Below are 16,178 nucleotides of genomic sequence, written 5' to 3'. Positions count from 1 at the left end.
CCTTTATTAGGTGCCTATCTCTTCCATGCGTTGTATGGGGAGCCTGGGCTGAGTATTCCACTAGGCAGCAGGATGTGTAAAGTTAAGTGTTGCAACACTGAGTCTGAGTCTCCTTTGTGGGGGTCTAGCCTCTAAAGCCACAATATGCTGTAAAGATTGAATGAAGTAATTTTGGCTCTCTTACATTCCCAAGCCACTACTCCACTCTATGCATCTGACAGATCAGATTTGAAATGTTATGGAGTCTCACTCTGTGGTATGACAAGTGGAGGATAGCTTGAGTTGTTTATGGTCAGTGGTAGTTCATAGACCCGTAGCTGCAGAAAGGGGGCTGCGGATTAGTAGTCCCTATTAGAAATGGAGAAGAGGAACTGATACATCAGTGGATAGGTAGTGGACAGTCACTGATGAAGCAGAAAAGACCAGTTAAAACTGTTTAGTCCATTCCCTTACTGATGTAGGATTGTCCCTTACTGCACACTTTTCTGTATTTTATCTAATCTAGTTTTACGTCTCCCAAATGAAAGGACTTCTATTACTTCCCTTGGGAAGCTCCACCACAGGTCTGTAGACCTTAAGGTCAGGAAACTTTTCTGATATTCAGTCTGCTTTCTTATTACTCATGGTTATACCCTAATTTTACTAGTCTTAACAAGTCGTCTCCTTTCTTGGTGTTTCTATCCTTTAAATATATGTACGACGTTACAGTGACATGACTTAGAGGCCACAATTGCTTGGCTTTGTTGCCATAATCATTTGCTGTCTATCACTTCTAAGTCAGGAAGTCCTGTTTACAATACACAGGCTTCCGAGTGGATTCAGGACACAGGCTAGTGGATTTGATTGCAGGGTAGAACTCTAGTGTGTCTGGGAATTAGACTTGAGTTTTGTCTGCCGCTGAGTCTGGCCTATTAAAGCAGCCTGCAAACATCCTGGGAATGTACATTGTTCAAGGGCAAACAATCTCACTTGTATCTTGATGGTTATTTTATATGCTGTAGATCAAAAGTAAAAAGATCTAGATATAGATTAGAGTTAATAAGGATATTTTAATTCCATCTGAGTTTTGGTTCAGTACCTAACATAAATACTGGTTGGGCATGTCTGTTTGGAAGACGTAATGTTCTCATGTGAAAGATCTGGTGGGGATATTCTTGTGTAGCACAGAATGTTCTCTTCACTTGTATTCACAGTCTGACTTCTGTGCCTTAGTTTATCTGTGAAAGCAAAGCCATGAAAAAGCAGAGCTGATTAGTGCAAAAAAAGAAAAATCCTGAATGCGAAATGCATCGTATTGTAGGGGGATAAATGAATTAATAGAGCTCACAGGAGAAAATGAATGTGAAATGACCCAAATTAGCCTTTCAGAGTCTCATAATCTCTCCAATTTAATAAAAGATTCCAGTTGTAAATGGTATGAATTCTAAATTGGATTAAAGCATAGTTGTGGAAATGTAGCTGCTATTAAATGACCTCTAAATAAACTACAGTAAGGTGCATTCCTCTGTATTAGAGACATTTCAGTGTCTTGTTTGACCTTTTTAGTACACTTTTTTTAATGCCAGGTGCAGTGATATTTAATCAGTTGTATGTCTCTTTTCACTTCAAAAAAGTGCTTTGCATCTAGATGTTAATTGACTGGGTAAATATTACCCTAAATTGTCCAAGTGTTGAAAAGTGTGGTACATGTGTATATGAGTAAGACAGCACATATTTGCTCTTACATTCCTATTTGTGTTCCTTCCCCCCTCAACATCATTGAAACATAGAAGTCTTTTCTACCATTTTCTCATAGCGTAATCCTGCAGCAGGCAAAATGGAAGGGACTATGGAAAACTTGAGTAGTGAGATTTTTAAATCAAGGTCATGACCACTACTGGGTATAAGGACATTCTTGTTGTTAGAAAAAATGTCAGGGGATAACATGGGAAAGTAGGGCTAATGCTGGGGCATGGACTGGCCCGGATCAGGACACTACAGATTGACCGGAGAACCAGGGTTGGAGAGAACTTAAGAGTCAACTAAAGCTTACCTGAGACATAGCACAGAGCTTTTCATATGCAGGAGCAGGAGCCTGACTTATTAAACCAGAGATTTACCACCAAACAACAAAAAGCCGAGGGAAATTACAAAACAAAAAAATCTCTAATGGTTTAAGATTAGTAAGTGCAATTAGAGTGAAATACGTTGAACAGACACTCCTGTGGTGGGAAGGGTGGGCAAGAGAAGAAAATAGAAATAAATGGAATGGAAATAGAAAGATATGGTTACAAAATTCTGGTTAGTACCCTGACATCTAGTTCATCCACACACACAATGAAAAACACATTCTCAGTGTTTAGTGCCCACATAGCCTGAGTTCTGCCCTTGTAACAAAATACTCCCAGTAAGTACAAAGTCTAAACGAAGCTTATGTATTTATCCCATAGCTTTCATTAAGAACTGTACATAAACTATAATACCGTACTTCTGTTTATACAACAGCTGTAAGAAGTCTGGCCTTGCAGTCTACATATTCCACAAAATCAACAGTTCTGAACTTCCCACCTTTGTTTCTCGGATTTCTTTCTAGTGCTATCACTACTGAATACAAGCACATCCAAATAGCAGGCTTTTCCTTCTGAGCAAGATAATATCAGTCCCAAATTAAATTGTATTTAGTTTGTTTATTATAATCTCTAATATTTGTTTAATGTATTGCACATAATTTTATGATATGGCATAAAGCAGTCACCAATAGCATCCAGCATGATACTGCAGAACAAATACTTTTATTACTTGAAAGCCCAGTCAAACTCCCATTCATATCAAAGGAAAGACTACTGCTATTGTCAATGGAATTTGGATTGGTCCTAAAATAGGGACACCTGTCAAGTGGGGGAGCAGGTCACAGAAATATTTGTTTAGCAGTGTGTGCATGAATTGTGCAAAGCTGGACTCAAAATGGGCAATGTGACCTCTGTTTGATTTTCATACTGGCTGTTTAGATTGTTTCAATGGATGTGATCAATGGTACTTTTGATTTGTGCTTGGCAGCTTTAATTGTAACTGTACCTAGTTTTCTGTTTTGTAATGTGTTGCAGAGTAATGATAATATAACCCGAGGGTTACAAGACTAAAGGATTGTGTAGTGTGCAACCACCCAGAAGCCTTGTCTTGATGGGCTAAAAAGGTGTGTGTTTTCAACTGAACACAATTGGATAACTCTCCCTTTACCCATCAAGACAGGACCCAACAGTACATATGAGGCCCCTGTAAATTTACAGTCAGCTTCTAGGAGATCAGCCCTGTCACCTGTGTTGCAGCCACTCCTTCATCATGTTGCTTGAAATTGTCAGTATTCTAGAAAAGGTGACAAGGGAGTGTAGTCTCTCTCTCTTCAGGAAAGCTATAACTTTGGGGTAGGGGAGGGGGAATCTCCCCCACAATTCAGTTCCAGCACTACAGTGAGGAAAGGCAAATTCTGAAATAGCATTTTTAGGGGATGGGTTTTAGAACTGGATTTTGGAAATTCTCTCTGTTTTTTCTTCACTTCTAGTGAACATGTGTAACTGACAAGTTCGCTGTTACAAACTGGCCCTCGACCGGATATTGTGTGTGTGTGTATATGTCTGAGACTTCTCAATTATTCATTTCCTACACCTTTCCCCAGTAAACTTCTTTTGATCCGACTTTCACAGAGGCTAGAGACTTGAACGAAAAGGACATGCATGGAGTGAAATGCAACACAGGTCTGAATTCAAATGTTAAGCTGTATCTTGGAGCAAAGAACTGCAGTCATCGGGTTAGAGTCTGAGTAGATATCCAAGTTGATTCTATGTCTTAAGCAGATAAATGTTCTTATTAAGTTACCAAGTCTATTGTATATTGAAGAACTGGATTATTGATCTCTTTGGCAGAGGTAGCTGGAAATAACATTTAGGGTAATTAATTGTTTCATCCAAACAATGACTCTTTCAGAGAGGTTGTGTTGTATCTGTCAGCCGAAGCACAGGTTGGTTGGTTGGAAATAGCTAGAAAAGGACCTGGATGGAGGGAGATGTAATGCTTGGTCATGGAGGGGCAAAGGCATTTGTTTCTAATGTAGATTTTTTTTGTAATGTATATTTAAGGGGATAGGTATAGTAGGAATATGCCTATGCCTATGTGGTTGTGCCCAATATTTTACTGTGTGTGTTCCTTTTTTCTTCGTATGATGATACCCAACCGATCTGTCCTTTGGTAGGCCCTTTTCACACTACAGCCTGTAATCAAATTTGTAACTACTTACAGGCACTTTATATCCACACTACAGTTGGTCATAAGTTTTTTTTATTGTAATGATTTTCAACAAAAAAAGTCCTTTGCAAAACCAGAATTTTCTATGGGAAAAACTTTAGTTTTGCGTGCACACATAATTAGTTTTGAGCAGGGAATCAAAATGATGGTTTCCCAGTTGCCTGCTTGGAAGGTCTCTCATGACAAAAGCTTTACAGGTGGCTGCCATCACTGAATGCCTGATTCTCTGCCTCCCTGATGCTCAGCTTAGCTCCCCGGGTGCATGGGCACTCTGCCTGTCCTGCCGTTGGGCTGCAAGGCTCTTGTCAATGTCTCTTTCTCAGAAAAATTAAAAATTCCATGTTGGTTCACCTGAAACAGAGCTTTCCTAAAATCCCTTTCTGGGAAAATGTCGCGCTTTTTGCCATTTTGTCTCAGTTTGGGATTACATTTTTTTTTTTAAAGAACACGTAATTTTTAACAGGGATTTTCCAGCCAGCTCTAATCCACGTACATCATGAATGATTGATCCAGAGCAGCTAGCTGAGTTTCACTTTTGCCAGTGATCTAATCGGGTGGTGGTATCTTCCTGTAACTGGTTGTGCGCACATGTGCACAAGCACTGGGAGTGAGGAGTTGAGTGCTTAGTGTTAACTGAAAACGCTGATCTGGTTTGTGTATCCATTTTGACTGGTTCTCCTTCCTCCCAGCTCTCTGTACAACAGTACATTCCAGACTCCTCAGACCCATGTGTTGGTGTCACTCTGTGGATTTCGTGCAAAGGCATTGTGGGATAGCTCATCTGCCCTTACTTTCATTGACAGCACTTTGTGATCTAGAAACAAACACTTACAGCAGGAAAGCTGCTGTGCAGGCTCAAACTGGACAGGGTTACAGATAAGGAGACAGCACCTCTATTGGTTACAAAAATCATGTTTAGAAGGTTCTGTGCGGGTGGGTCCTTACACCAGGGGAGATGTCAAGAGTGTTTATACAAGATGAGCTTTCCTTGACCGCTGCTCTTATTCAAACAGGAGCGGGACCAGGACGTGACGTACAGTGGAACCTCAGTTACGAACACCTCGGGAATGGAGGTTGTTCGTAACTCTGAAATGTTTGTAACTTTGAACAAAATGTTATGGTTGTTCTTTCAAAAGTTTACAACTGAACATGGACTTAATACAACTTTGAAACTTTACTATGCAGAGAAAAATGCTGCCTTCCCTTTATTTTTTTTAGTAGTTTACATTTAACACAGTACTCTACTGTATTTGCCCTTTTTTGTGTCTGCTACTACCTGATCGCATGCTTCCCGTTTCAAATGAGAGGTGTAGTTGACTGGTCAATTTGTAACCTTGGTGTTTGTAACTCTGTACAGAATACTTTCTCCCAGTCACTCCTGCTTATCTGCAGCTGCTGCCTGAGCCTGCGGCATAGTTAAAACCATGTTTGGCAGTTACTGTACCATGGACTGCTGTGTGTTCCATGGGAAAAGATGGAGGAAGATGTTACTTTTAAAGCTTATGTTTTGAGACATGGTATTTGCTATAAAACACAGTACTCTGTAGCACAGAGGTGCGCAAACTATGGCCCACGGGCCACATCCAGCCTGTGGGACCGTCCTGCCCAGCCCCTGAGCTCCCAGTCGGGGAGGCTAGCCCCTGGCCCCTCCCCTGCTATCTCCCTCCCCCACAGCCTGAGCACACCGCGCTGCCAGGGGGCATGGCTGGTTCTGGCATGGTAAGGGGGTGGGGAGTGGGGGGTCCCAGGGTGGCAGTCAGGGAACAGGGAGCAGGGGGTGGTTGGATGGGTCAGGGGTTCTGCGGGGGGACAGTCAGGGAGCAGGGGGGGTTGGATGGGTCGGGGGTTCTGTGGGGGGCAGTCGGGGGACAGGAATGGGGGGGTTGGATAGGCGTGGGAGTCCCAGGAGGCCTGTCGGGGGTGTGGATAGGGGTTGGGGCAGTCAGGGGACAGGGAGAAGGGGGGGTTGGATAGGGCGTGGGGTCCCGGGGGACAGTTAGGGGTGGGAGTCCCAGGAGGGGGCGGTCAGGGACAAGGAGCGGGGTGGGGGTTGGATGAGTCAGGGACTCTGAGGGGGGCAGTCGAGGGGTGGGAAGTGGGAGGGGGTAGATGGGGGCAGGGGCCAGGCTGTTTGGGGAGGCACATTCTTCCCTACCCGGACCTCCGTATAGTTTTGCAACCCCGATGTGGCCCTCGGGCCAAAAAGTTTGCCTACCCCTGCTGTAGCATCATCCATGCTGAGCATCTAGACTACCAATGTTGTAATTGCTGGTTTATAGTCTGTATTTGACATGAAGTGGACATCAGAGGCTTGGCTACCATGACATTTGTTTAGGCAGGAACAACAACAGTAACAAATTTCAATTAAACTAGAAAGACGAGCAGATGAGCAATAGAATGAATTAAACATTGTTCTGTTTTGTGAATGGAATTTTGTACACATTTGAATGGCTATTTTGGACACAAATAACATACATCCTATTTTGGTTTTGTTTCGTCTAGCTGCTCTTCAAGCCCTAAAACGCAAGAAGAGGTACGAGAAGCAGCTTTCACAGATAGATGGCACGTTATCAACAATTGAATTCCAGAGGGAAGCCCTTGAAAATGCCAACACCAATACTGAAGTGCTCAAGAATATGGGCTTGGCTGCTAAAGCTATGAAAGCTGCTCATGACAACATGTAAGAAATTTCATATTGTATCCTTGAATGAATGTCCACTCTATCAAAATCAAACGAAAAATGATAGAAAGAGAATAATGAACCGGGTCCCACGCAATCTGCTAAAATGCTCTGCGTCATCTTGGCATGAAATAACTGATTTTTGCAGAGGTTACAGACAAAGTAGTAAATTATTTTTAAAAAGTTAAAAATATAATACTGGATGCATTCGCTTATTGATGGAGCTACAAAAGACTGGGATTTTTCAACCCAGAAACATTTTGTGTGGTATGAGGCCATTAATAGCGCGCACACAATTTTTGTCTAGCTAAAGGATAGTGTCAATAATAGTCTGAAGTGGTTTCAGTGATGTACCGGTCACAGATCCATCTAATGCCTGAACACTTCTTAAAAGGGGTGTGTAGTCTGTTCCTTTTTTCCTCTACTCAGTATAATTTGCAGACAAAAATGACTTTGAGATGGAGTTATGGTTGAGAGTACATATTAGTAACTAAGGGTAAATTACATTACAGAGATGTTGTAATTAACACAAAGCCAATATTAGCAAACCCAGGAAACTCTCAACTAAGGTTAAATTTAAAAGAAATCCAAACCTGTTCAGATATAGGAATGTAAATAGTCTTTACTCAGCCATATAGTGACCTCATGTGATTAGGGCATTTTATTGTTTGTGGTCCTAGATTAAATTAAACTGATTTTTAAAGACATGAAATTGTTGAAGAGTGCCTCAGATTTCTCTTCTCTCCTTTACCCCCTACAATCTCCTGCATGCATACCCTCCATTTCCCCCCTCTCTTGAGTAACTCTGGTGCAACAGGGTAACTTTGTAAAATTTTTCGCTGTTTTTCACAACAGAAAAGCTTTCAGTTAGAAAAGGCTGGTGCGTAAAATATTCTCCAGAGAAACGTATGAAGAATTGTACTCTTTCAAAATGACCTGCATCCCCCATTTTTTGCAATGACAATGAGGCCAGGTGCTGAGCTCAGTTAATATGCCCTCTTTCCAAATGCCACCACATTCCATTGCTCTCAATGGGAGTGAAGGTAAACTGACCTCAGGAAAGATGATAGCCCTCTATGCTGTCAGGAGGCGGAGAAGAACACCGAGGAGTAGGTGAATAGATGCAATGGCTATTTTTGCTAAGAGCCATCTGTTGCTTCAGTTCCATTGAGAACAATGAGGAAAAGTGGCTATTTTGGAAGAGGGCAGTTCTTTGTGGAATTCTCTGAAGTGTATTGAGTTCCTGCCCCTGAATAAACTTGAATATGGAGAATGGGGGTGTGTGTGGAGAATGACAATTCTAAAAAACGAGAAAACCCTTTAAATGTAATCCATGCACAAGATTTCAGTGAGTTAAGTATATAGAAAGTTGTAAAAGTCTGCATTATTTCATTATGGTCGTTGGGGACATAAGTATGACAAAACAGGTGCCAGGTTTCTTAAAGGACCCATTTTTAATTTAATTAAAACTAATTAATGAATTTGTTTCTAAATTTTTAGAAGTCATTCTATGCTCGGAGACTAAGGAGTAGAATTTTGGGGAGGACATCTTATATTTTTCATACATAAGAGGTTGAATCCCAGTTTCAAGTGCAAAACTCAGCTCGCCCTTAACTGTGGACTTGACGCTGCTGCTGCTGATAATTTTTTGTCCTGTGAAGGCACTTTTTTCTTCCAGCCTTGACTAAAGCAATTAGATCTGAGTTACACTAAGAATTAGAGTTCAAAACAAACTGATAACTGGCTCTTGATGGCTTAAAGGATTGATAATAGGGTAACGGAGCCTTTCACCCTGACAAGTTAAAGCTGACCTAGATCTGTAGTAGTAACCAAAAGTAGTTGCCAGCCAATGGGCTGCTTGGCTACCTATGTGAAAGGATTTTGTGGGATCAGTCCATCTTGCCATGTGTTTATATCTTTTCTGAGGGCAAATGGAAGCTTTTGTCCTCCAGGGCTCTGTCCATCTTTCAGCACTAAATTTCTGCCAAAGAGAAAAATTGAAGAACAGCAAACCGGTGATTTCTAGAATCATTAGGGAGGTAATCTGCTGGGAATGAGCACCTCCTCCTGCCCAATCCACACAGTAGAAATGACGTGTGCTTTAGAGGAAGCTTCATACCTTTCTGCAATGGGTAAAAATGCCAAGATGTTGGCAGGGAGTAGGGACTGGAGATTGCTCAGGGTGGAGCAGTTGAGGGAGGAAGAGCTGCAGTGGCTGGAGATGTGAGGTCATGCACAGCTGAAAGCCATCACAGTGTGGAATTAGCATTGCCACAGAATTAGCAAATGTAGTCAGTGGGCAGTGCAAACCAGGCTAATGACCTAACATCATGTACTCTTCTCTTTACAGGGATATCGATAAAGTAGACGAATTGATGCAGGACATTGCAGAACAGCAGGAGCTGGCAGATGAAATTTCAACAGCTATTTCAAAGCCTGTAGGATTTGGGGAAGACTTTGATGAGGTAAAACAGCTCAAGAGTTGCACTGTTTTAAATTAAAACCCATCTCTTAGTGATCTGAGTTCTGCATGCATTCAGACAAGAATGTAAGTTCTAGAATGTAAAATTTCTCCTAGCAAGTGGTCTCTTCCACCTCTGGAAAATTGGGCGCATGGCAGCTACAAAACTTGGATGGGACTTCAACCCCCAACGTTTTGGAGGCTTTTGGATCAGATAATTCTGTGCCCAACAGAAAGTGAAGCCATAAATTCAGATCGGGGTTGAGACTCAGACCTGCCCTCACAGTTGGAGGATCATGTGCTGGAGGGTCATTTAGGCCATCCCCTGTAATAATATACCTAGCTGAGTCTGTCTGTGTTTGTGTTACTTAGTGGCAAGTGTGATCTGAATCCTTCTTTTTCCCTTTACAATACTAGGATGAACTGATGGCAGAATTGGAGGAACTAGAACAGGAAGAATTAGACAAAAACCTGCTGGAGATCAGTGGTCCCGAGACAGTACCACTGCCAAACGTGCCCTCAATAGCAATACCATCAAAGCCAGGTAATTGTCTGCCTTTGCCAAAGTCAGCTTGGTTCATTAACATGTGCATTCATCAAATCAGCAGCTCTTAATAAGGATTTGAATTTTGAATTTTCTGGCTACAAGCAGCTTGTAGAGTTAATATGGGATTCATGAATTACATGATGTGTTATTCTCAAGGAATCCATCTCCTTTCATTAGAGCTATGAAAATTAATAGCTGTAACAGGAGCAGTTAGCATGTATTCCTGCACTTCCAGTTTATCCTATAATATGTTAAACAAGGTTCAAGGCAGAATGGAGATGTAGGAGGAGGAAATGGAAGCTGGGAGTCTTGTACTAATGGCAGCTAATTTAATGGGAAGCAATCCTGACAAGACCAAACACAGAGGTAAAATCAAGGGAGACTTGAGTGAGAAATAGTTCTTGGAATTTAGTCTTCCAAGTTGGTCTCAGGGCTCTGATTGAACCATGTTTGCAGGTCCTTGAGTCTGCCTCTCATCCCTGTACTGGGATGCTGTGGTTTTACATAGCTGGCCCTCTGTTTTCATAGCACCTGGTCTTGGGGGAATACTGCTGACTCCTGATTACCCAAGGTGCATGGGGTCCCTACCTTAGGGGTGGCACTCAAATCAGATGACACCAAACTGAGTCTTGTGCAAAACCTTGGAGCAAAAGCCTCTGGGGAGGCAAATTACAAGGACAAATCCTGGTTGGTGCAGGTGTATTACTAGTACATAGAGAAGCTCCACACTAACCTGATTCTGCTGTGGTGAGGTTCTTTGTTGGTTCTGCCATTGGGTCCAGCCCTCCATGGTTCTTGTCTATGAAGCGACCACTGTTGAATGGTGATGTGATGCATTTCTTGTTTATCAGGTGATTTTTTTTTTTTTTTAAACCTGGGATTTGTGGCAAGCTGCATTTGGATGGCAATTAGGAGTCCATTAGAAGTACCAAAATAGCATTTTAAAATTTGTTTTATTTAACTAATAAAAACATCTTAATTATGCTGTATACATAAAAAAAAAAAGTTAATACTTTTTTTGCATTTAAAACTGACCTATTAAACAAAGGAAGTATTTACTGTAGTTAGTGAATTGATGGATTGTTTCTGGTCACCATGCGCCAGATTTTTCAAAGATATTTAAGTGCCTAGCAGTATTTCTGAAATTATCTAAGCAGGCTAAGTGGCTAACTCCCATTGAAATCAAGTCCCTTTGAAAATCTGGCCCTGTGTCCTTCTGATTTAGATCTTTTAATTCTAAAAATTTGAAGTTAGGAATTGTAGGAAATGGATAACAGAAGCAAAGTGACACAAGGAGAAATCTATGGCCAGCATTGTTAAGGACAATAAGGAGTTTTAACAATATGTTATAACAGGAAGAATCTTGACAATGGCATTGGTTTATTAGTAGATTGAAATAGTAGAATTAGCAATAATAATGCAGAAAAGGCAGAAGTGTTCAATAAATATTTCTGTTCTGTGTTTGGGTGAAAAAACATGTAGTCCCATCATATAGTGATAACGCTCTTTCCATTCCACTAATATCTCTGGAGAATGTTAAACAGAAGCTATTAAAGTTAATACTTTTAAATCAACAGGTCCAGTCAACGTGCATCAAGGTGTTTTAAAAGAGTTGGCTGAGGAGCTTGCTGGAGAGTTAATGTTGATTTTCAGTTAGTCTCAGGGTACTGGAGAAGTTTCAGAAGACTAGAAGAAAATTAATGTGCTAATTTTAAAAAAGAGTAAACAGGATGACCCGGGTAATTCTAGGTCTGATATAGGTCCCAGGCAAGATAATGGAGTGGCTGATATGGGAATCAGTTAATAAAGAATTAAAGGAGGGTAATGTAATTAATGCCAATCAACATGGGTATATGGAAAATAGATCCTGTCAAATTAACTTGACAGCTTTTTAAATGAGATTATAAATTTAGTTGATAAAGTTGATTTCTGAAAGGCATTTGGCTTGGTGCCACACAACATTTTGATTAAAAAAAACTAGAATGATATAAAATGAACATGTCGCATGTTAAATGGATTAAAAACTGGCTAACTGATAAGTCTCAACATGTAGTTGTAAACGGGGAATGTTCATCAAGTGGGTGTGTTTCTAGTGGAGTCCTGCAGGGATCAGTCCTTGGCCCTATACTATTTAACATTTTTTTTATCAGTTACCTGGGAAAAAACATAAAATCATCACTGATAAAGTTTGCAGATGATACTAAAATTGGGAGAGTGGTAAAAATTGAGGCAGACAGGTCACTAATACAGAGTGATCTGGATCACTTGGCTAACTGGGCGCAATCAAACAATATGTGTTTTAATACAGTTAAATATAAATGTATACATCCCAAAACAAAGAGTGTAGGCCATACTTACAGAATGGGGAACTCTATCCTGGGAAGCAGTGACTCTGAAAAAGACTGGAGGGGATCATGGTGGATTATCAGCTGAACATGAGCTTCCAATGGGACACTGTGGCCAAAAGAGGTAATGTGATCTAGGGATGCATAAAGACTGGAATCTCAAATAGAAGTAGAGAGGTTATTTGACCTGTATATTTGGCACTGGTGCGACTGCTGCTTGAATATTGTGTCTAGTTCTGCTTCCCGCAATTCAGGAAAGATGTTGTTGTCTCAGAGAAGAGCCACAAGAATGATTAAAGGATTAGAAAACATTCCATATGGTGATAGACTCAAAGAACTCAACCTATTTAGTTTAACAGAGAGAAGGTTAAGGGTAACTTGATTACTGTCTACAAGTACCTATATATAGAGAACAAATATTTAATAATGGGATCTTCAGTCTAGGAGAGAAAGTTATGATACGATCCAGTGACTGGAAGTTGAAGGTAGGACAAATTCAGGCTGGAAATAAGGCATAAATTTTTGACTGCGAGGATAATTAACCATTGGAACAATTTACCAAGGGTCGTGGTGGATTTTCCATCACTGATAATTTTTAAATCAAAAAAATTTTTTTTATAAAAGATCTGCTCTAGGAATTATTTTAGGGAAGCTCTCTGGCCTGTGTTATTCTGGAGGTCAGACTAGGTGATCACAATGGTCCCTTCTGGCTTTAGAATCTATAAATCCTCTTCCCACCTGGTGGTGGTTCATAGATTGAAAGAGGAAAATAAGCTTTTCTTCTTTTTCAGCTCAGTTAGCTTCTCCACTTTGAATGAACTAGCCCAAATGAAAAAAATATTTTCTCTGCACCTTCTTGCTAACCTGAAACCAAAAGTAATTAAGGCAAAAGCTTTTCTGCACAACAGAAACTAAAAGTACTGACATCTGATAAATTTAAATACCAGCATTTGCTCCATTATCAAAACTGAAAATACAGATAGTTAATGCAATGTAAGACATTGTGCCATATTTATAAAGCTTCAGTTGATCTTAAAAGTTAGTTTCCCCCAGTTCTGTATATAATAAAAAAAGCATCCGTAATTCATTAAAATTTGAGTGCTGACTGATGTAGCATTTTTCATTTAAATTATTTTAATAGATTATAATAAATGTAAGGCTCAGCATATTTTGTCATAATTTCACATTTAATGTTTACAGGCTTATTTTAAAAAGAAAATATTTAAATACAAAAATTCAATTTGATATTTTTAAAAATCAGTTTTTATTTATCCTGATTTCTACTCTTCCATGCCTGTTGAATTTGGGGGGCCCTGACAAAGAAGAGAAACCTTCAAACAGACTCCTCCCCTTTCAAGGGTTGTACTTCAGGAATTTCCCATTTGTGCCAGCTTTGTATTACAAATTGTGCGTGGGCGCGCACACACACACACCCCCTCCCACCCCCCCATACTGTAAGCTACTGTCTGGATTCATTACAGGGAGAGAATGGATATCTTTAAAATTAAAAATAATTCTCTATCTTGCTGCATTAGGAATTTCTTTGGGGAAAGTGTAGTATTTGGAAATTTTTAAGGTGAGACTTAGTGTTCTACATCTTCAAAGCACTGTACAGTTTTAACTAACCTTCCCAATATTTCTGTAAGGTAACTATTGCCTTCATTTTCAGAGAGGGAAACTGAGAGACAGAGGTGAAAACAGCACAGGAAATCTGAGAGATCCTAGGCCAGGACTTGGTATTTCCTGGCTCCCAACTCATCTGTTCTTCCAGCTAGTGCTGCGCTCAAATCAGTCTAAGACCAATAGCCCCAAATCCATAGTGGTTGGTTTAAGCATGCTGAGCAACAAGAAAGCAAAAGGTATTGGCATCCATTGCCAAATGGCTACTGCTTAGCTAAATAAACTCTACATGGCTCCAAAGGAGTTCCTAAAATAAACAGGTCTACACCTTCCCATGCTTTGAGATTTGGTGACTGTGACAAATATGGGCAATGCTTGTGTATCACTCTGATTAAAATGCACATTTTCATTCTTCTCACAAACCATTTTCTTTTCTCTTTTTGAAATACGGCCTCAGGAAGTTTAACCCTGGCTGGCTTTTAAAATGGCACATAAGTCTTGTAACTGAAAACCTCATGTGGCATATTTGCTCTTCTATGGGACCTAGTGCCTTGTGCAGTCCAGAGTCGCATGTCCAGGTGAAGCAGGACATTATGGGGTTACATCAAGGTATCTGCTCCTCACTCTTCACACTCTCTTTATGCTACAGCCAAGAAGAAAGAAGAGGAGGATGATGATGACATGAAAGAGTTGGAAGCTTGGGCTGGAAACATGTAACTACAGCAGCAACGGCTTGGAAAAACAAAACAGACTTTGGCCACCTGTTCTAGGTGCACGTGAAGTGTGATGGGGACAAAACATTCAGCAAAATGTCTTTTATCTCTTTAATCTTAACCCAAAGCAGTGGGCACTGCATCGCTGTACTCTGCATAGCATGGTCTGCGCAAAGAAAACAAAGGGGGTCGGGGAAATTTGCCTGCAGTTGATGTTGAATTTCTGTAAAATAAAATGTATTTGCAAAATCCAACGTTCAGCTTCTGGACTATGCTAATGCCACTGCTGGATCTTCATCTTCTAGAGTTTTGGGGTGTATTGAATCTAAATGACCTGAAATGCAGCCTGTAATTTTAAGTCAGTTGAAAGTGTGTCTGGAAGTCTTGTAAGGCATTTAAAAAGGAAAAGTCATAAGCCACCATCGGCTTCTCATGTTTAGGTATAAGAATGCGTTAGGTTTTTAGTTCTTTGCACTCTGTATTTATTTCCTTTGACTGTGTGATCACCTTCTATCACTGCACTGACCTAGTCACTGTTCCCATTTTTAATTAGTGAAACTGATTTGAAATTGATAAACACTACCTTGGAAGTAAGGGAGATTTTACACTTAAAATCCAGCTGTACATTTTTTCTATGTAGCAGTGCAGTGTTCATTGCTATTTGTGGTAACTGATAACCCATTCAGATACATGCATACATCTATTTTAATTAAGAAACTATGGTTTGCACTGTATTAAATATCTTGATTAATTTTCATTCTCGGCTAGTGTCGTCAATTATCTAATTTTATTAGATTTAAAGACATTTAATTTACATTAAATTTGGTTTCTGCTCTTGCCTGATAGAGGAATAAACAGACTCTTTGGCATCAGTTTATCTTTGAGTCCATAATTGTAGCTATGGCAGAATTGTGACAGATACAGAGTCAGGTCATTTATCATACAAACTCCAATCTTAGCTGAGCAAAATGGTTGGGCGTGTTTCTGTAACTCAGTTACTCTTGACTGTTTTAGTGTAATGATATGCTGGAACAACAGATTGAGACCCCAGTCAGAGGGCCCTAGGAGCTGCTGTATTCTAGGTAGAATCAACTGATTTAAAGGCTGAACACACAGTTTTGGCTTTGTTTCTCTGCCTACCATGCTGTAAATTATCATAAGAATTTGACATTCATGATTTGTTGCATATTCTGTGCTCGTAAGAAGATCTTGTATTTTACAGCACTAATATTTCTATTAGGATTTATGCTTTGACCACTAAATGCAGTGAGACTTCTTGCTGGAAATTTGCACGCCTACCTGAAGGTAAGTAGTTACCTTAACATCAGTATTGTTACCTCCGTTTCTGACAACCACGTCCAGAAACGCTGAATGGAAAGAAGGCAAAGAGGCACAGGTGGCAGAACCGCTAACTGCTCCCAAGGTTGTGGAGGGTGGAGCTGAGTCACTAATATGTGCCTATCTGTACCGTCACCCTGTTTCTTCAGACAAGAAGAGAATGAAACTCCTGCAATAAAAAATGACTGCCAGAATT

The 16,178-nt window shown here is 40.3% G+C and overlaps 1 protein-coding gene across 2 annotated transcripts in view; it reads left to right on the top strand.

Moving 5' to 3' along the window:
- The window catches only part of CHMP4B (charged multivesicular body protein 4B), a 34,350-nt gene extending 18,949 nt beyond the window's left edge, over positions 1 to 15,401 (top strand). Inside the window, exons 2-5 of one of the 2 annotated variants that reach the window (XM_073309896.2) lie at positions 6,781 to 6,958; positions 9,309 to 9,423; positions 9,837 to 9,963; positions 14,581 to 15,401. In XM_073309896.2, the coding sequence (XP_073165997.1) occupies positions 6,781 to 6,958; positions 9,309 to 9,423; positions 9,837 to 9,963; positions 14,581 to 14,648 (488 nt within the window). In that variant the 3' untranslated portion in view covers positions 14,649 to 15,401. The other variant, XM_073309897.2, reaches the window with a different exon arrangement.
- Positions 15,402 to 16,178: the final 777 nt, after the last annotated feature.

The sequence above is a fragment of the Lepidochelys kempii genome, chromosome 13, assembly GCF_965140285.1.
Source record: "Lepidochelys kempii isolate rLepKem1 chromosome 13, rLepKem1.hap1, whole genome shotgun sequence".
Classification (NCBI taxonomy): Eukaryota; Metazoa; Chordata; order Testudines; family Cheloniidae; genus Lepidochelys; species Lepidochelys kempii.
The sequence above is the reverse complement of the archived record's forward strand: the minus strand, read 5'-3'. Positions and strand labels throughout refer to the sequence as shown.